Consider the following 20904-nt stretch of genomic DNA (forward strand, 5'->3'; position numbering starts at 1 on the left):
ACAAGGATGTATGTTTGGCAAGCCTGGCATGGCAGTATGACGTTAATAGGAGCTGGCATCACATCATAGTAATGATCACATCTCGTTGACTTGTGTTATGCGACTCTTTGCAGCCAAATAAAACTTGTTTCCTTCGACTTTTCAGAAATGAGTGTGTTGATTCATAAACTGGCTACAACATGTCAGCAGACAAAACATTAAAAAGTCAAGGCAGACTTTTACAGAAAAACCAAAGATAGACATTTAAGAGTTTGGCTCCAAAGACTAATTCCCATGTGTGTTTCCAAGTACTTACACTGTAAAAATAAATACTTGTAAACTTAGTAACTAGGAATGGGAATGGGGGGGGGAGGGGGGGTTCTCATTAATACATTTGTACGTCCAGCGCCAGGGGGATGCGGCAGCCTGTGGCATCCATTATCAGCGGCACTACATGACTCACTAGTACTGTGGGGAAGTTACTCATAGGTTTAGGGAACTTGGCAACCTTAATGGAAAAATAGGGACTAGGGGAGACCACTGAAAATAATGTAATGGTAACAGGATCAGAGTGGTCAACCTCATCCTCTGTTGAGGATGGAGAAAAGAAAAAAAGAATGAGATCCACAGGGAGACTCAGCAGAAGTGTAAGTGGGGGCAGCATAGGGAGACTCAGCAGAAGTGTAAGTGGGGGCAGCATAGGTGTTGGAGGAGTCTCACAGCTTGGCATGCAACATAGAGGACTGAGGAGACCAACATCAAACTTCCGACTGCAGAAGTGATAGACTTCAGCTACAGAAAGGGAAATATTCTACACTACAAGTGCCAGCAGTTCCTCTGGAACTCATGGAAATTTAGCAGACGTGAACAGCCTAAACTACTACTACTACTGTATGCTGCCTTCTCCCTACAAAACTTATATGATCCCTTTACCTGGGCCGAATTCTTAGCCCAATGTAACGACCGATCGGCTCTTCTTTTACATGGGGTGAAATTCGGCTTATGGGGACAAATGATAGCTAATGCAATTATTTGTCCTCATAGGCCGGGTGGTCAAATGGGGAGATGTACTGCTGATCAGTGAGCATTTTAATGCTGACACAAATGAGCCAGTCAGCGAGAGGACAACTACTTGCTTGATCGTTGGCTGATTGTCGGTCACTTAACATGGCCATTGTTCGGTGAACAAAAATTTGGAGGAATGCTCAGGTCCGATTAGCGGCCCATGCAAAGGTCCTTAACGCTTTGCAATCCAATTTTAGATTCAGGGATTCCTAGGGGGTTTTCTCTTTCTGCTATTATACAATGGCGCCACCTGCTAGCTAGAGCCAGTACTGCGGTATTGGACATGCTGGAGAGGCCTCCGACAACAGAGCGGCCAGTAATATACAGTAAGAATACCCTGCCGTCCGTCTTCTGACATTGGAAGCTGTGCAGCCTTCAATCCGAATGTCTTTAGACGTCAGACAGTGGATTGGAAAAGGTTAAGGTAAAGTCATGTGCACAGCGGTCTGCACGGTTCCTTAGCATGGAGTTGTTGAGCCTTCGTATACTGCTCTACTAGCTCAGTCGGAATCAGTGAGTATGGAGATATTCTCCACTAGAAGCATTGAGAATACTTCTATATATAAGCAGTCCAGTGGGGCATTTCACAATGCTTTTCTTTCTGATTTGTACAGATTCTGAACGAAAAACAATCTACATATCTTAATATGAACTCCGAGAAATCTGGAGGCTCAGTAAACAGCTCATGCACCTCTATGATGGTTCTATTCCAGCTCTAGCCATGAGCCCTTAGCAATGGGGCCATTTGCACTAGGTAATGTAGTTATGTAACAGTAGTAGCTTGATTTGTGCCTCCAGCAGCTTCAGACATGACCAGACCATAGATAACCAACTAAAACTCAATACATACTACGGACACCTATTGATTACAGTGAGCAAGCAGTTATGCCTCGTTTTGCCTGCAGCAGTAAAGAACAGGTGATCACGGCGTATAACCCCAACAATCAACTTGTCAGGAACCGCAATATCAAAAAAAGTTGTTCATTCTGGGAAAAATACAATATATAGGATTAGTGGTCATCTTGTCAATAAAATCACTTAGGCTGACCATGCATCAGGGACTTTCTAAACGACCTGTCATTCACGGTAGGTCTGTGACAGTTGTTGTCTCGGATCATATTGCCATAAGTCAGAGATTCCCGACCCGGGGTGCCGTGTAACACTGGTGTGCTGTGAGAAGTTTTCAGGGCTGCTACCAGAAAGAGCGAGAGGTTTTTTTTGCAGGGGTGCCGCGAGATAAAGCTTTTTTGATGAGGTGTTACACAAGCTGAAAAAGGCTGGGAAACAATGCCATAAGTTAAAGCACTGATGGGTCTATGCCGTAATGTATGGCCAAGGCTAGGCTTCCATTGGTGAGATGCAGATCTGTCGTTCCACATAGATGACTTTTTAACCATAGCATTCAACCACAATGGGAAAAAAATCCAGCACAGCAAATCAGCTTTCTAACAAATATCTGCCATCAGTTGGCATTAGTCATACTCGTTCAGGTTATAAAAAGGAGGGGGTTGTTGGCAGAAAATGGTTTAAATCAGCCTTATAGGTCGTCCAAAATCTCTAGTGTATTGCCAACTTTATGCCAGACAGGAGGACGTGGGTCTGCTCTGCCACACAACGATTTGACTTGAGGCTGAGGAGGCTTCACTTGGGGAACTCTGGTTTTCCCCCTTGACCCCTCCAAGCAAGATTTGGGCTTTGTTGCGGGTTCCCCAAAATATTACTCACATCGATAGTCTTGGTGATATGGCTGCTGACACTACACTGGGCCGAGCCACGGTACCTGATGGTGTGAGCAAGTGCATAACCAAAGAACTTGCAGTCCAGGGCCTTCTGAAGGCCGCCAGGGCTGCCATGAATATATGCCTATTAAGGCGTGCCTGTGGTACATCTGTATAGACTACCTGTCAGAATGAGGTATAATGCAATACTGTGGCATGCTTTATACTGGGTGATCAAATGATTGTAATTTCTAGTCCCCTCATGCGACTAAAAACAAAGAGAACAAAAAAGTTTTTTTTATTATTGGAAAAAAATAAAGGATCTCGAAAGTTTTTTTGTTTTTTTTTTAAACTCAGTTAAAATTAAAAAAAAACAAAAACAAAATATATTTGGACTCATTGAGTCTATAAAAGTCCAATCTATCAAAATAATGCATTATTTGTCCCAAACGGTGAATGTCGTCAGCAAAAATAGCTACACATTGTGCTTTTTTGGTCACCCTACCTGTCTGAAGAAAATGTAATAAAAACCAATCAAAAAGTCATATGTACTTCAAAATGCTACCGGGAGAAAGCACAGATAGCCCTGCAAAAAAAACAAGCCCTCACAGAGCACCATCAATGGAAAAATAAAAAAGTTATGATGGTCAGAAAAAGTATATATTTATTAAAGATTATATATATTTATTGATTTTAAACTAGTACAGCAAAAAAAGACAAAAATATATTTGGTATCATTGTGATCGCACTGACCCACAGAATAAAATGATGATGTCATTTTTGTCACAGCATGTATGCTGCAAAAACAATATGCCCCCAAAGATGGTGAAATTGCGTTTTTTTTTCCCATTTCACTCCACCTAGCAATCTTTAAAAGGTTTTGTATGGTACTTTAAATATTAACCCTTTGCAATCCAATTTTGGATTCAGGGTTTCCTAGGGGGCTTTCTCTTTCTGCCATTATACAATGGCGCCATCTGCTGGCTAGAGCAAGTACTGCTGCATGGGACATGCTGGAGAGGCCCCCGACAACAGCGCGGCCAGTAATATACAGTAATACCACCCTGCCGGACGTCTTCCGACATCGGAGCTGTGCAGCCTTAAATCAGAATGTCTTTAGACGTCAGACAGTGGATTGGAAAGGGTTAATATATAAAAAAAACTCGTCCTGCAAAAAACAAGCCCTCAGACAGCTACATCAATAGAAAAATATATATTTTTTAATATTGGGAGGAGAAAGCACAAATAGAAGGAAAAAAAAGGACTGCATACTAAAGGGGTTAAACTTCTTTGCTAGACAAGGTTCTGAAAAAGGTGTCATACTACTATATACTGTTCACCCACAACACATCGCCAAAGAAATAAAGAAAAATACTACTTTTTGCCTATTTTCACTTTATAAATCTCTGTTTTCTACTTTGGATGAGTAAACTGACATACTATGGAATACAGAATACGGCATCTAATGCAGTATAGTTCATGCGGGAGGACTTTAAAGGGTTAAACGTGCCACCTCTAGAACGAGCAGAGCAAAAGTATCTACAGAAAAATCTAACCGTGGGCTACAACATAATGATGAACTTGAACAACCCTTTCATCCAATTATACATCAATGACTGGCAATGGAACCCCCGGGGGCGTCTTAAATTAGGAGCAAAATCATTTTAATTTGTCAAGATAGCCCAGATGAAATGAAGCATGCTTCATCACATGGACAGTGAGCTCTGCTCACACTGCAGGGCATAAATCTGTGAACGTCCCAGATACCCACACTATATATGTCACCAACTTGTCATCAGATACACAAACCACTTAAAGCTGCCTTTGATGTAATCGGCTATGGGATGGTTGGTAGCCATTCACCCAAAGAGCTGGAAGTTTACAAATACTGATGTCTGCGATTGGTGGGGTTTCTAGGGTAAGGAAACTAGAGGCACATGGCGATCGTATGAGATTATGTCGGATCATTCAAGTATGCAGTGTTTGGCCGTATTACTGTTATGTTGTTTGCATGTTAATATTTAAAGGGGTTGTAACAAGGTTAGATGTTACCCCATATATAAAAAAATAAAAATAAAATCTTGTTATTTGTATAGTGCTTTTCAGGTGATTTATTTATTACCCCTCAGCAAGCTGTGTATTCATTTTACCGACCCCGGAAAGATGGAAGGCTGAGTCGACCTTGAGCCAGCTACCTGAACCACGCGGGGATTGAACTCGCAACCTTCAAGGTCGTGAGTGAGAGCATAGGATAGGGGATGACTTGCTGATTGGTGGGAGTCTTACCAGTGAGACCCTGTCAGTCTTGAGAAAAGGACTCCCGAGTCCCCTCTGCTGTTGCTGTGGGGGTCACTTCTGCCCCTGCAGTGATGCCAGAATGAAGGCAGCGCTGGCTGTGCATGCATGGTCAGTGCTCCATTCATTTCAATGGAGCTGACAGATACACCCAAGCGGGTACCGATCAGCTATCTCCACAATCCCATGGAAAGTGAATGAAGCGCTACCAGCAGTGCATTCAGCCTTCTCCTCACTGTGAGGGGTTGCAGTGAGCCCATAGTGAGGAGGATGGCAGACACGGGACCCCCATTCTCAAAATCGGAGGGGGTCTCAGCGGTGAGACCCCTATGATCAGCAAGATATACTCTATCCTATGGATAGGGGCTAACTTCTAATATTGGTACAACCCCTTTAACTAGTTGGGACAGAGAAGGTGGCTCATGATAACAAACAGTTTGGTAAAAAGAAAAAAGTTTGGTACCACGTTAGCCAGTAGTAGAGATAACATGCCTGATGAAGGGACTTAAGTTGTGCTAATAACATAATTTCTTTTTGTTATCCATTAAAAGGTATCATATCTACAGGAATATTCAGTTTCTCTGATTTAGAGCAATAGCAACACATAGTTTTCAATGACCTGGTGGCCCAGTACTATGTTTAGTGTTGAGTGAACCGAAGTAGTAGAACCGTGTTTTGGGTTGAGCTTTGGTTAAACTTTAGTTCTGCATGAACCCCAACTGAGCTTTTAGCAAAGTGCTACCTGAAACAGGGTTCTACTGGCTCAGTTCACTTAACATAAGTCCTGCACACTGGTGCATAGCACTGTCTAAAAGCCATAAGCGCCCTATATTACACTCTTAGAGTGTTATCCAGGGCTTTTATGGCCCCTAAACAGTGTTATACACCAGTTTCAGGGGGTTTGGGGACCTTTCGGTTTGGTTCAAACTAATTCAGCCAGAACTGAGCTTTTTGTAAAAGTTTGACGAACTGAGCAAATCAAACTTTTCAAAAGTTTGCTCATCACTGTTATTATCGTCTCTCATGTCTTACCATATACTAAACGAGATCCAATATTTCCCATAGATTCCCAACTGAGCAGTTATCTTCTCTACTTCCTTCACTAGAACATTATTTTCCTATGAAGCCCATGTGCAGTTTTTAGCCATGTAACCAGGCTGCAGACATCACCTCCATCTCAGACATAACAAACATCCAAGCTGTATCACAACGTAGGAGTCTGGTGAAGGGGCAGCAAAAACGCCAGAAACTATATCCTGCTTCTCATCAGTGTCTGCAGGAATGACCCTTCTGTGTTTATACTGGGCACCAACGTAGATTTTATGGCGCAATTTTAACTTTACTGACAAATGACATCAAATATGGCTACTTTACCTGAGCACCTGACTCCCTGAGCGATGAGACCCCACATGAAATTGGCACAGTATTCACACCAGTGTGGACCCCGAAATGTGTGAACCTGGAAAAGAGAACAAGCCATGGTTATAGAATGGTAGAGAGGAAGCAAGGCATTACAGAGCGACAGATAGAAAGAAACAAGTAAAGAGCACCGTGACCCTGTAGTCCTGTACAGATCCTACTGGTTGCATGTGAACACCACCATTCCCACAGTATTTAATGAATTCTTGTGTCCAATTGTGAATTAAGCTAACTTCACACAGTACGACTATTGTCTGAGTAGATGCTCCAAATAATCACTAAAGCATAAGAACGACGGTTTGTGTGCTTTTACACCAAGCGATTGTTGTTCGCTAGAGATGAGCGAGCATACTCGCTAAGGCAAACTACTCGAGCGAGTAGTGCCTTATGCAAGTACCTGCCCGCTCGTCTCAAAAGATTCGGGTGCCGGCGGGGGAAGCAGGGAGGAACGGGGAGGGGAGAAGATCTCTCTCTCACTCTCTTTCCCCCCCCGCTCCTCTCTGCTCACTCCCGCAACTCACCGCTCTCCCCCGCTAGCACCCGAATCTTTAGAGACGAGCGGGCAGGTACTCACATAAGGCACTACTCGCTCGAGTAGTTTGCCTTAGCGAGTACGCTCGCTCATCTCTATTGTTCGCCTATCGTTCAATTTTGTGATCCCTGAACAAATTGTTGGCAGCATTTACAATGGCCGAAATATCATTTGTCAACTTGTTAAGGGGCATGAGGTTCTTTGGCAGGCATGTATATTAAATTTCGACCCTTCTCCAACACACGATCATTGGTTGTTGAGTCCACTGAAGGCACATCAATATACACAAGCCTGTGGATCGGTTATCAATGTCTCCAGTGGGAAACCCCCTATATGATTTCCGATAACTGTGACACCCGTGTTAAACATAGGTGACAAATCCACACTGTGCAAACATGGCCTAAAACAGCTGTGAGTGACTTCCTTCTTCATGAGATTATATACTGGGCTGGGCAATGGAATAAAATACAAGATCCTTGTCACTGATATTGGGACTTTGAGCTCAACAAGTAATATCATTGAGCAAATAAATATTTGTGAAAAGGGACAGAATAGATCAATATCTCTACCCAAAGTCAAAAAAAATATTCGGTATTGAGACATCCCTGAGATCTCCAAATATACTAAAGTTTTTCTTTACAGACTAAGAAACTGGAAGTCGGCAAAGAAAGGCATCCTAGCCGTAATCGAACAGCCAAGACGGGTTTGCTTGGCCCAAGAAAATGTGAATGGAAGTAAATGGTTTGTATGACATCCCACTAGTCCTAATTAAACCAGGTAGGTGTCATATGTATGGCACAGAGTTCCCCATGGCTCCAAATGGCTTGATGCTGCTGTACGGGACTCTGTGCACCACCATACCATGCTGTTGGGTGTTGTATGTATGGATCTATTCGGCATGCAAATATGTGATGGAGCTGGGCACATTGTTGTATGTATACAGAATCCAACAGAAGAAAACTTCCATATGCAATCAGATGTATACCGACTTACAGTAGAGGCCTAGACTCCTATGGGTGCCTATTAAGGCACCATACAAAAGAGAGCAAAAATGGAGTTACGTATATGAGGCTTAGTTTTATTCAATATCACAGGTCAAGGTCAATTTTCCCAGACTAAGGCTAGATGCACACTCACATATTTTGGAGCACAGTACTGTCTATGTAGTTCCATGGACAACCCATGGCTCCATTATAATCTAGGAGAGTAAACACATGGACAACCATGTGAAAAACCTCATGGCATGACCTATTCCCGTCTATTTCATAAATGAGAAACAGGACTAGAGATGAGCGAGCATACTCGTTAAGGCGATTTACTCGAGAGAGCATTGCCTTTTTCGAGTACCTGCTGGCTCATCCCTGAAGATTCGGGGGGGGAGGGGGCGGGCGCGAGGGGTTGTGGAGGGGATCGGGAGGGAGAGAGAGATCTCTTTCACTCTCCACCCCGCTCCCCTCCGCCTCCCCCCCTGAATCTTCAGGGACAAGCCAGCAGGTACTCGAAAAAGGTGATGCTCTCTCTCTCTCTCTCGAGTAAATCGCCTTAACGAGTATGCGCGCTCATCTCTAAACAGGACATAACCATGCATGTGTATGATCTGTGCCCATGCATATCAGACAGCACACGGACTGGTGTCCATGTGCTGCCTGATGCAAGTTGCACCCAAGTCTCTCAGGCACAACTCATAGTTATGGGGGGCAAAACTCGTAGTTCTGGCTAGTCTGCACCTAGCTTTAGTTTTATCCAACCGATATCACATTGGAACGCAACTTCTGCAATGTGAATTTTCCCACGCTGGGAGAACAGGACAGTAGTGGATATCTGGGGAAGGAAAACATTATTTTCTGTTCTGTGTTATTTTCCGACGTGAGTCATACGCTGTATTTTTATTCATGGCATGTATGAACTCTATTCTATTTTAATATCCCCCATTATTTGTGAGAAAGGCAGCCTTTTGATGCCCCTATTTTTAATTCTTGCCAAGTACACAGTCAGTTAGCGCCAGAACTTACAATTAATGCACAGAATACGTAAGAGATGAAAATTGCCTTAGAAACACATAATTTTCTAGGCCATATTTGGGAACTTTCTTACGTCAACAGTGCCCAGATAATCATGACTTTAAAAACCAGATCTAGGCACAAAGACCAATAAAAACCAATGACTAAATGCACATTTATGTAGCTTCAGCATCTTGGTGTCCCAGTTAAAAAATGCTAAACATACACTTATGTGGCCAACATCAAAGTAATTGGACTTCTCCAGCTGAAACATTACAGAAAATGATGATTATGGGGTTTATTCCTGTGGCACAAGATATAGCTTTAAATAATTATTTTGAGCAAGTCAAGCATTGAGAATCGGTGCCTGGGATAGCTTAAAACAGTAGCAAAAAATGTGAGATAACAAAGATTACAGAACACGTTTGATGAAAGTGTGTTTAATGTACAAGGAGGGAACTCAAGAGGGAATTCCTTCAAACAGGTGAGAGAAATTACTTACAGAAGTACATTTGAAGTACAAGACAAATAGAAGTGTACAGGGTCACCTTAGTGAACTCATACACTCATTAATGAAGAAAATAATACTTCAGGAAGGAATGGTTGGAATCGGATGAAACTTTATATGTGTGAATGTAATGATGATATACAGTATGGAAGGGATTATAATATCAGAGCGAAAGGATACGTTTATTGGGGAAAATGGTACAATTCAAAGGAGGCTCTAACGCCCTGCTGGGCCGCCTCTAGCCTGGATACATGATGAGATACGGTTAGGCATGGAGGCTCTAGTACCCTGCTGGGCAGCCTCTAGCCTGGATATATGATGAGAAACGGGTTAGGCATGGAGTCTCTAACACCCTGCTGGGCAGCCTCTAGCCTGGATATATGATGAGATACGGTTAGGCATAGAGGCTCTAGTACCCTGCTGGGCCGCCTCTAGCCTGGATACATGATGAGATATGGTTAGGCATAGAGGCTCTAGTACCCTGCTGGGCCGCCTCTAGCCTGGATACATGATGAGATATGGTTAGGCATGGAGGCTCTAGTACCCTGCTGGGCCGCCTCTAGCCTGGATACATGATGAGATATGGTTAGGCATGGAGGCTCTAGTACCCTGTTGGGCAGCCTCTAGCCTGGATATATGATGAGATACAGTCGGCCATGGAGGGATACATATGTATGTTATTCTGCGGTACATTTTCTTACAGATATTGCAACTGGGCCTCTAGATGCTGCACACTCATAGGCTGCTGAAGCTGGCGCCCTAGCTGGTTCCATAAATGCTTGATCAGCGATAAATTTAACGAGTGGGCGGGCCAATTGCTTACAAATTCCTGTTGGAAGCACGGCCATGAGAGGCAACACATGTGGCTGCTGGATTTCTTTCTCATAATGTTGAGCTGTTAGTCCCTTGATCACTACTATGGGTGACTGTCATATTGTATGGCTCCAAAGATCATCACAGAAGCAACATAGTGCTCCACAGCAAAGACAGTACTGAAACGCTCACTACGAAGCCTCCATACTCATACACAATAGTCATTGGCTCCCAAACAAAACCTGGATTTATCGCTAAAGAGGATATGGTACCAGTCCATAGCTGTCCAGGTTTCTCGTTCATGGTACTACTGCAAATGAAGGTGATGGTGTTGAAGTGCTAGTGGCAGGACATGTAATGGGTGCTAGGACACAAAATTTCCTTTCGCTAAGCACCTGGAAATGGGACAGGGTTCTGTAATAAAGATGCCACCTATGTCTGGATGGTGGACAACAAAACTGTTGGATCTGCTTCTGCTTGTCGGCGGGTCAAACGATTTTCTTCACTGGTGGTGTCTGGAACCTGTTTCCCCCTATGTGCATGCCCACTACTCCAAACACCTCCTAACAGCATGGCCAGGACTACCTAAGATGGCAGGCAGTTTCTGGCATAAATTATACATAAATCAGGCAGTCGAGGGGGTCACGTGTCATCTCAAAAACACTGCCCACTTTTCGAAAATGTGCTGGGACCGGCGCAGAAAGGAGAAACGTTGCAAATTTTTGCACAAATACACTTTGTGCAAAAATTTGTGACATTTATTATGCCAGAAACTGGCGTTAAGCCTTTTGGAAATGTGCCCCAATGAGTGTATAATAGTCAATCAAATAAAGAAAAATTTCCTAATACAAGATATAAATATAGTATAAAGCAGGATCACTTATTTTAGCAGCACAAGAGCTCCAATTATGCAATAGGGCAATCAAGGAAATTAACCTTCCCCACTGCTTCCCTCTCTGCAGACTACATGCTATCTTTTAGTACATTTGACTGACAGAATATCTGGCTAGTAGCAGAGAATATGAGAGTGCATGCATATGACAGATCAGTACTATGGCCATGACCTGCCGTAGCATGGTAATTATTTTAGTTCAATTGGAAAAAAAAAGTCTGGAAAATATATAGTGCGTGCTGCATGTAAAAAACACCATGACCTAAAAACTGTGATTTCTTTTTTCCATATTGTGTATTGCTATTCCAATTCCCTATAATGGCACATCTGACCACTGAAGTAATCAAGCCACAAGGAAAACCAAAAATGTGAAGATCTTCCAAGACTCATAAGACTTAGTAAGTACAATTTTACTTGTCTTTGTTACCTGGTTTTTGCAAGTTTTCATTGAGCATTACGTAGTAGCACTATGGATCTGTCATGTCCGACCTGGCCGTATTGGTTACGTCCTAAAAGGACAAAATATATATACCCACAGTATAAACGCGACTATCACAGAAATGTTAAAAAGAAGCACAAAAAGGGGAAGTTGGGGAAAGTAACCCTAAGAAGAGGGAAGACCCTACCTGCCAGCCAAGTGCTCACCCTGATAAGAGCGAACCCACACCATGAACCTAGGGCGATCTAGTCTTTCCCTACATAGTGACAGGGAACAGAGGGTGGCAAAAGAAAAGAATAATAAAAGACAAAGTACCTGGAAATTGATGTTCAAACACCTCAGATAAAAAAGTGAGCAACCAGCGAACTTATCTTAACTAAGACGAAGATCTGGACCGGGAGCCATTGACATGACTAGAAACACTTTCAGACTTAGATTATAACTGTTGTACTCCGTGAGGTGAAGCCAGAATAAGTGTACACAAGCTAAAGCTTATTGGCTGGTCAGGATGCCACCTCCCAGCCAAATTATCAGTCCATAAACCAGCAGGAAAGTCTTCCCATCCGCATCCAGTGTCTAAATGATAAATGAGCATGTGCCAACCTGAGGGTCATATGAGTTGGGGATGATGACAGGATTGCACCCTGGTCCCAATCCTCATTTACAGCTGGTGAGCCATAACATGATCAACATACAGTAATAAAATAATATTGATACAGCATAAACATAATACAATTACGTACAATACATAGCTTTTATGAACAAAAATATAATGTAGCCTGGGATGTATTTGTAGTGCCTTGCCCCACTGCAACCTGGGCTATGGCATGGGTACACCAAACGTCCAACTAACGCGGACTCCTTTTTTTCCACACTCCATCTCTGACTGCAGCTCCAACTTCTTCAGAGATGCTTCAAGTATAATTGGTAAAAATACATTTACTGTAGTAGAATGGTAACATCAGGCTTAATATATTGGAATATAAGATTTAATATTTTTATTTTGGAGTTGGAGTCCATAGTTTACTTCTGACTCTACTCAATACTGACCCCAACTCCATAACTCTGACTCCACAGCCCTCATTGAAAATAGTGTGGGTATGCTACTTTTTGCCATTAGTGAAAAAAATGGAGTAGCAAATGGAATGTTTTATCCAAAGGTAATCCTTACAGGCCACGAATAGTGAATGTAAAGAGTAAAATCAAATGATGGGTTAATGGTCACATTTTTAAAGGGATTATCCCAAAACCAACTTTTAGCACCCATCAATCAGGCAACAGCACAAGATGATGTTAGTAGGATTTTACATAGCCTTAATGGGAATGTTCCTTTTTTGAGTGTTCCTACCATTGAGAATGTGAAAAAGAAATGGGAAGTTGACACTAAGAAGCAGATTAATCTACAAATGCATTGCACAGATATTATCACTCTCAGTGCATACCCCACAAGCATCGAAAGCTAACTTCGGACCAACTCCATTCTCTGATAACCATGCTTTTAAAGAAAAGTTTGAATTTTCGCTCTCCCTTCTAGGGACTAATTCCACCTGTTCTGGGCCTATCAGGTCGCCAAAAAGCCCTCTATTTCGGTGTGCTAAAACTTTTGCACACCACTTTAAATCAGTGTTCAACAAGGATATTGGTCTATAGTTTCCACACAATTCAATACCCTTGCCTTCTTTTGGAGTAACTATTATATGTGCCTCTAAGGACTGTTGTGAGAGTAGGTCCCCGGATAGGAAGAGTCATAAACATCAAAAAAATGTGAGGCTAGAACACCTTTACATTTTTTATAATAACCAATGGAGAAGCAATCCGGGCTTGGGCTTTTCCCAGAAGGTATAGAGGAGATCTCCTAGAGGGTGAAATGGACTGTTAATTTGTTTGAGCGTCGGGGAAGCTTGAGCAGTTGTATGGACTGTAGAAATGTATTGTCACGGTCTAATGTAGTCCGAGGGTCTGAAGAGTTCTTAGTTTTGTTAATGTTATATACAGCTTTATAGAAGTTTTTAAAATTCGTTAGCAATGTCGGGCGGATCTAATAGCGTAAATAAAGAGTTTTTCCATTTGTTTCTTTCCAAATTCTGGAGTCAAGCGAAACTTGCCATCCAAAAAGTATTACAGCTGGATGTCTGTCTCACACCTGAGTTGAACAAATATTTTTGTAAAAAAGAGAATCCCGTGCTCATAAGAGTAGGCAAATTAAAGAATACAATGTCACTTACTATAAGAGGGGGGTCTGGTGGTAAAGCAACCCCCCTTCCCTCAACGATACGTCCAGAAGGCATATGAAGTCCAATAATGGATAAATAATGAATTATTGAATGTAGAAGAACCACCAATAGGACAACACATAGAGGTAAGTGGGGAAATGCAACCTGAGCTGATCCTACAACGGGCCCGCACCTCCCATTTTAGACCCACAAAACATGACATCGTGGTCTGGCTGTTAACATCTGCTAAGCTGGTAATCCCTAAATACTGGCGCTCTTAGACTGTCCCTACTATACAACAGTGAAAAACATTGATCAACTATATAGATTGGAGGAACTAATGACATAAGTGAGGGATAGTACCGTAGAAGCCAGTACATTTCTGTTTGGGGTAGATGGACTTAATTGGAGCCATTCATTATAACAATCCCTTTATTCTTTTCACCTCTCTACACCAGATGGACTGGATACACTGATAATAAGTTCAATAGTTCCAACTCTCTTTAGCCCCTTTTTGACACTGTTAATGACATCGATAAGGTTGTTACTTGATGGTACATACTGCCTGTTTATTCCTTCTTTGCTTTTTGCCCCTTTGGACATTATGTTTCTATTATATTTGTTAGAATGTCATAACAAGTGCTTTAACACTTTGCTTTAGCAAGGCTTACATATCGTGTACCACAAACATCTTGTTTTGAAATGTCTTCACTGACGAGATGCTTCTATTCTGTATGACATGCCAAAGATTTTTTTCTTAAAGTTTGAATTATTTCTAGTAAATATTCCTAGGTAGCACCGAAACGCGTTGCCTAGTTAGCTGTTTGGTTTTGAGTATGTTTGTCTGCATCTGTAACCTGTCTTTATGTAATAAAAAGGACTAATACGAAGAAGACGCAGTTTGGAAAAGTATCTTGGCCTTCACCATCAGCAGAGGGGGCTCCGTGAACTGTTACCCAACCCCCCCTCCTCCTTAGAAGGAAGTGTCCTTGGATTTTCATTTGCATTGCATTCGCAAATTATTTTCACCAACTTTTATAGTATCCTCTTAGGAGCGCAAAGAATCTTTACATATGTATCTATTTCTTGTTACAAAACTCTTTCGGAGTTTTTGGTTGCTTTGCAGATGAATTCATCTGGATGCTATTCTAGCATAAGAGGAGATCCTTATCACCGGAGGACTACAGGTGTGACGCGTGGTCCATCGGGGCCTTCCATTTTTTCTCTAATAATTGTTTTCACACTTGTGAGGCGCTTTCCAAACCAATAACTTTTATGGGGTTACGGTGTTATGCACGTAAAAAATGTGCGCTTAAGGGTGCAACAGTTCAAAAAGGCCGATCGTCATATGAGAATGAACCAAAAGGAGCCTCGGCCACGCACCAGACGGTCTGGCAACATGATTGCAAGAATGGAGCGAGTGGTTATGGGGCACTGCTGGTTGACTGTAGAAGAGATTGCCTTCAAATCCGGTATTTCCATAAGATCTGTACACATCATACTATGTGAAGACCTGAATATGAAGAAAGTTTCCTCCAGGTGGACGCAACGAATGTTGACCGATGATCACAAGGCTGCGCACGTGGCAATATGTCAGGTGATCGTAACAAGATGACCAATTGCCATAATAGTGATAAAGTACGCTCTTTCTGGTTGTACGGCTCTTGCGTCAGCGACTTTCAAGTGGGCAAAGCAGAACCCTTGGGGTGGCTTCACACGAGCGTGTTTTTGTGAGTGCATACGCGCGCACAAAAGCACGCTTCTATTAGAACCAATGCATTCCCTATGGTGTATGCATATGTTCGTGCTTTACAGCCGTGTGCCTGCAAAGATAGGACATGCATGCACCATAGGGAATGCACGCATTGTCTTCAATGGAGCCGCATTCTAGGGATGATTTTCAGAGAAGGGCTTATATTTAAAGCCCATCCCCGAAAATCCCTGCAGGGCTTGCAGCAGACCATTGCTTTTAATGGGACTGCAGAAGTGACGGTCCCATTAAAAGCAATGGAAGAACATTGTAATCATATGCCACAGCTATCACAGCTGTGGTAGGGAATTCTTTATTCCCCGCAGGGATGAAGAATTCCTTTGCCCCATCTGTCACAGATGTGGCAGGTGCAGCAGAGAAAATTTTGAAGTTCTGAGAAGTTGAATGAACCTCGTATATAATTTTTTAAAGGAGGGAATAATATTGTGCAAGATGGGGTGCAAGTCACAAAAGAAGAGCTGGCAGAGATACTAGTACCAGGAGATTAGAAAGCCTAGAAGGCGAAAATGCCCTGCAGAGACATCGGACTGAGATTCAGAAGACCAAATGTAATGAATGGCAGAGGAGAACACATTACAAACATAACAGAAAGAGCAAAGCTGACCAGTTACAGATGGAACGTACCCCTACCTACCCAGACTGAATTGACAGCACCCCACCACGATAAAGAATCCATAGATCTCATGGTAGATTTTTCCTCCGCTGTATTAATGGATGTGCAGGAAAAAGTAGTGAATAAGCGGCTTCTGTCTCCATGAAGTAGTTTTAATTGAATTTAGATCTACAGAAGCTTTTTAAATCAATTCATGTGAAAGCTTATTTCTCTGAACAACCCCCTGGAGCTACGAAGAAAGATGCCAATATTGATGGTGGTATAAAGCGGATAGATCTCGGTTTGTATAACCCAAGTCATTTTCAACATCTACACTCAGTGATCTCTTCACTCCACAGCCCTGTGAGCCGCATCCAGTATTTACTGCTAGAGACAAGCAAGAACACAGCCGGCCAGATATCTAATGGTGAGAACTGGCCTTGTCTAACGGTGGAACAGTACAAATGTCAATTTGCACCACTGCAGTCCAGAATTTGTAGGGTCTACAGGCAAAAGTCCAAGTGGCCAAAGCAGCAGGAACCTTTGGCTGAAGGTCTATGGGGGATCGAGGGCACAGGACTCTTTACAGGCGGGCATCACGGGGACCAGGAGAGTATGAAAAATACATCAGCGGCTCCCTGTCACCTCCCCTAACAGCACCATAAGTTAGTTCATGGTGCGGTGACAGGTTCCCTTTAAGGACTGATAAGTCTGATACGCATGAGCCGTTTACCTATTCTTCACACCTGATCTTTTTATTCCTGGAATTAATACTGTGTTGACACATCATGTTTTTATCGTAATAATAATCATCTTTTTTATAATAGCGCCGCCATATTCCGCAGCGCTTACAAAACAGGGGAGAATAGATCCAAAAAACAAAAATACAAAAAAACCCATTTTACATGTAGTAATCAATTGATGGAACCAGTAAGGGTGAGGGTCTTGCTCCAACGAGCTTACATAATACAGATAGTGGGGTGATGCAGAAGGTAAAGGGGATAGAGATGTGCACGATACGGCGAGGTGGAGAGTGAGGGATGCTATACAGATAGATAATGGACAGGTTGAGCGGTATAGTGGCTGCATTGGTGTGACTGCAGGGGGCAGTTGATTGCGACTAGCAGGGATTGCAGTCAGTAGGACAGGGAGCAATGTTATCAGGGGTAGTACGGAGGGTTTTGGTTTAGGGGATATGGTATGCCTCCCTGAAAAGGTGCATTTTTAGAGCATGCCTGAAGTTTTGTGTGTCGGGGATTGCCTGGATAGTTTTAGATAGCACGGTCCAGAGGACTGGTGCTGCTCTGGAGAAGTACTGGAGGTGGAAAAGAGGGGTTTGAATTAAAGGGGCACTCAGTCTGATTTCATTAGCTGAGTGAAGAGAGTGGGCTGGATGGTGGATTGAGAAGAGGGAGGCGATGTAGGGCAGCTCGGTGCTATGGAGAGCTTTATGGATGAAGGTGCAGTGACTGGCACAGGGCAGAGGAGTCCAATTAGCGGCTGGACAGGAAGATGAGCCTGGCTGCCACATCCAGGATGAATTGCTTGGAATAAAGCTTCAGAATTTTGCTAAAAACTGTGCTGGATTTCCTCATTAAAGGGGTTGTCTCGCGGCAGCAAGTGGGGTTATACACTTCTTTATGGCCATATTAATGCACTTTGTAATGTACATCGTGCATTAAATATGAACCATACAGAAGTTATTCACTTACCTGCTCCGTTGCTGGCGTCCCCGTCGCCATGGATCCGTCTAAGTCTGATGTCTTCTTGCTTTTTTAGACGCGCTTGCGCTGTGCGGTCTTTTTCCTGGTGAATGGGGCCGCTCGTGCCGGAGAGCTGGTCATCGTAGCTCCGCCCCATCACGTGTGCCGATTCCAGCCAATCAGGAGGCTGGAATCGGCAATGGACCGCACAGAGCCCACGGTGCACCATGGGAAAGGACCCACGGTGCATTGTGGGTGAAGATCCCGGCGGCCATCTTGGTGAAGGAAGAAGAAGGAAGACGTCGCAGAGCGGGGATTCGGGTAAGTAATATGTATTTTTTTTTAACACATCCCTTGGGGTTGTCCTGCGCCGAACGGGGGGCCTATGGAAAAAAATAAAAAACGTTTCGGCGCGAGACAACCCCTTTAAGGTCTCTATATGTCATGCAACCATCAGCGACCAAGCAGAACGAAGGGACCACTATGCCCCTTCATTGTTAACACAGGTATATTTGCTCATCCGTTCCTTTACCTGGTCCAGCAACTGAATGTGCGTGAGCTGCATTACCAGCCACAATGTTTTAGTCCTTGTAGACCCCGTTAGGTTGCATACAGTTTTTGGAGCCAAAGCCAGCATGAATAAGTTTATACAGTATTTGTCCCTTCTTTATATTTTCCATCCCATTCTACGCCAGACTTTGGTAAAAAAAAAAACTGCATCTAAAGCTGCAACAAATAATGTCACAAAAACTTCTCCCAAGAGACATGGATCCATAAAGCAAATAATGTGCTGTCAATCTATAGATAAACACATAGCTCATGGGTACCCTGATCAATTTCTTAAGGTCTAATTCCCACAGGCGGGTTGTCCACTTCTGAACAAATTGATGATCTAACCTCAGTTGTTAACTGGACCCGTGTCAGTGTGTATGGAGATAAAAGCTAATAGCTTCATACACTTGGCAGCGGGCTTAAGTTGGTATTGCGTGACGTCATCCTGGTTCTGATGGAACGCGGCTTGTGATTCGTGACACCTAGTTTTCATGTTCCTGTTGCCCCCATCTTAGGCTGGCCGCACATGACAGAGCTGGATTCCGCATGCGGGTTCCCACAGTGGACTCTGCCTGCGACCCCGTATACCTGCTTTTTCTAATGACCGTGGCTGCTCACTGTTGGTCATGCGCAGTACTCATTTTTTTGTAAATATTTGTTTTTCCCGCTCCATCACTAGGCGAAGACGCAAGTACCCGCAGCCAAATGACAATTGCGAATGTGCTGCAGGTCGGACGGCCTCTGTTAACTTCAATGGAGGTAGTCCATGTGGAGTCCACAGCAAAATAGAGCGTACTGCGATTTTTCCTCCGCTTGCAGAATACACAATTCCACGAGTGTGAAGGAAAAAACGAGTTTACATATCTTTCAAGGCACGCTATTTGCTACAGATCCTCCATGCGGACACCTGCCGCTGATTCCGCAGTAAAAATCCAGTCATGTGAAGCTGGCCTAAGGCCTCATGTCCACGGGGAACATCAGATCCGCTGCAGATTTGTAATGCGGATTTGGGCTGCGGATGCACTGTAATTGTCTTTTATTTTTCATGCAGGAGATCAATTGAGCTATGTGCTCTATGAGCTCCCGCACGCGTGATCCGCACCTAAATGGAGCATGTCCATTTTTTTTCGTCCTCCAGAAATTTTTTAATTACCATCCGCGGGTATTTATCTACCCGCTGGTGGTCAATGCATTCCTAGGGGGCGCGGATCCGCGGGCGGGAAAAACGCTGCGGATTTTAATTCTTATTTTCCCCGTGGACATGAGGCCTAAGGAAGCTTTTTAGTTTCACAAAGGCAATAGTATTGGAATAATGTTTCTATTACGACATAATAAGAAATCATGCCTATAAAATACCACAGACCAAATCATTTTGTTTTTTGCACATGCGGTTTATTGTACCGATTTCCTCTATATCTGATACAATTGTACTTGTCCTATAAACCCGAATGTTCCAATTCCTCTTGTCATATGATATCTGATGTGAAATTTCTCTGAAATGTGCAGAATAAAAGTTTCTTTCAAAAGTTTAAAAAGTACGGCAAAAACTTCACGTCTGATCCTGGCCCTCAGCCCCGTGTCCTAATGCTGGAAAACTTGTCATTTTTTATTTTTTGACATCCTTCTCAAATAAAAATAAACTAAACTTCTTTAGAAAATATTAGTTTTAGCTCTAACAATAGAGCGTAACCTCCAAGAGAGTATTCCATAGAAACCTGAAGAACAAGCGGGGCGGCAGCGGGGGGCTAAATTCTCTGTCATTATCAAACCTCAATAGAATTTAAACAAACGTGTTATTTGATTCCAATGGACTAAAACCGGGTACCAGGAAGGCACCTTTGTTCGCAGACTGACTTTCACTAGGATTCTTTCAAGTGCCCAGGCAAAAAAAAAAGTTTTCATTCTGGCTGAGAAAGCCAATTTGCATTTTGCAGAGTTAAAGCCGGCATATTTTCCCAGGATCTCGCACACATACTTCTGCAGACTTCCGACCTCTTTTCCCAGAAGAACCACATGAGTCAAAAGATGTTTTTTTTTTACTCTGATTGACCAAGTTTGGCCGCATACAATAACATCTATTCAGCATTTGGACAGATGGGATGTTTTACTGTAATAGTTAGCGGCCACAAGGGATCTTCATCTGGGAATAGCTGCAGATAGAAAACAAGATGTTACAGCAGAGCTAACCCTGCGCAGGGCTTGGATTCCAAAGAACGCCTCTTAGGATGGAGATTTCCAGCACTTAATCCTTTTGATGAGCTGAAAAGTTACATTGTAATTTTAGGCTAATTGTCTTTAGATGAGGTGTTACTTAGACTACATGACAGATCTTAGATTTTCTAACCCAAAGCACTGATTTATATTCCAAGGTGCTTTTCAAGCATTTTTTTTAAAAATTAAGATGTGTACAGCC

The 20904-nt window shown here is 43.0% G+C and overlaps 1 protein-coding gene across 1 annotated transcript in view; it reads right to left on the minus strand.

The window, feature by feature from the left end:
- CHN2 (chimerin 2) overlaps positions 1-20904 on the minus strand; it is a 317209-nt gene that overhangs the window by 26112 nt on the left and 270193 nt on the right. Inside the window, exon 8 of the mRNA XM_066585622.1 lies at positions 6432-6516. Within this exon, the coding sequence (XP_066441719.1) occupies positions 6432-6516 (85 nt within the window). The remainder of the gene's footprint in view (positions 1-6431; positions 6517-20904) is intronic.

Source organism: Eleutherodactylus coqui, chromosome 12 (assembly GCF_035609145.1).
Source record: "Eleutherodactylus coqui strain aEleCoq1 chromosome 12, aEleCoq1.hap1, whole genome shotgun sequence".
Lineage (NCBI taxonomy): Eukaryota > Metazoa > Chordata > Amphibia > Anura > Eleutherodactylidae > Eleutherodactylus > Eleutherodactylus coqui.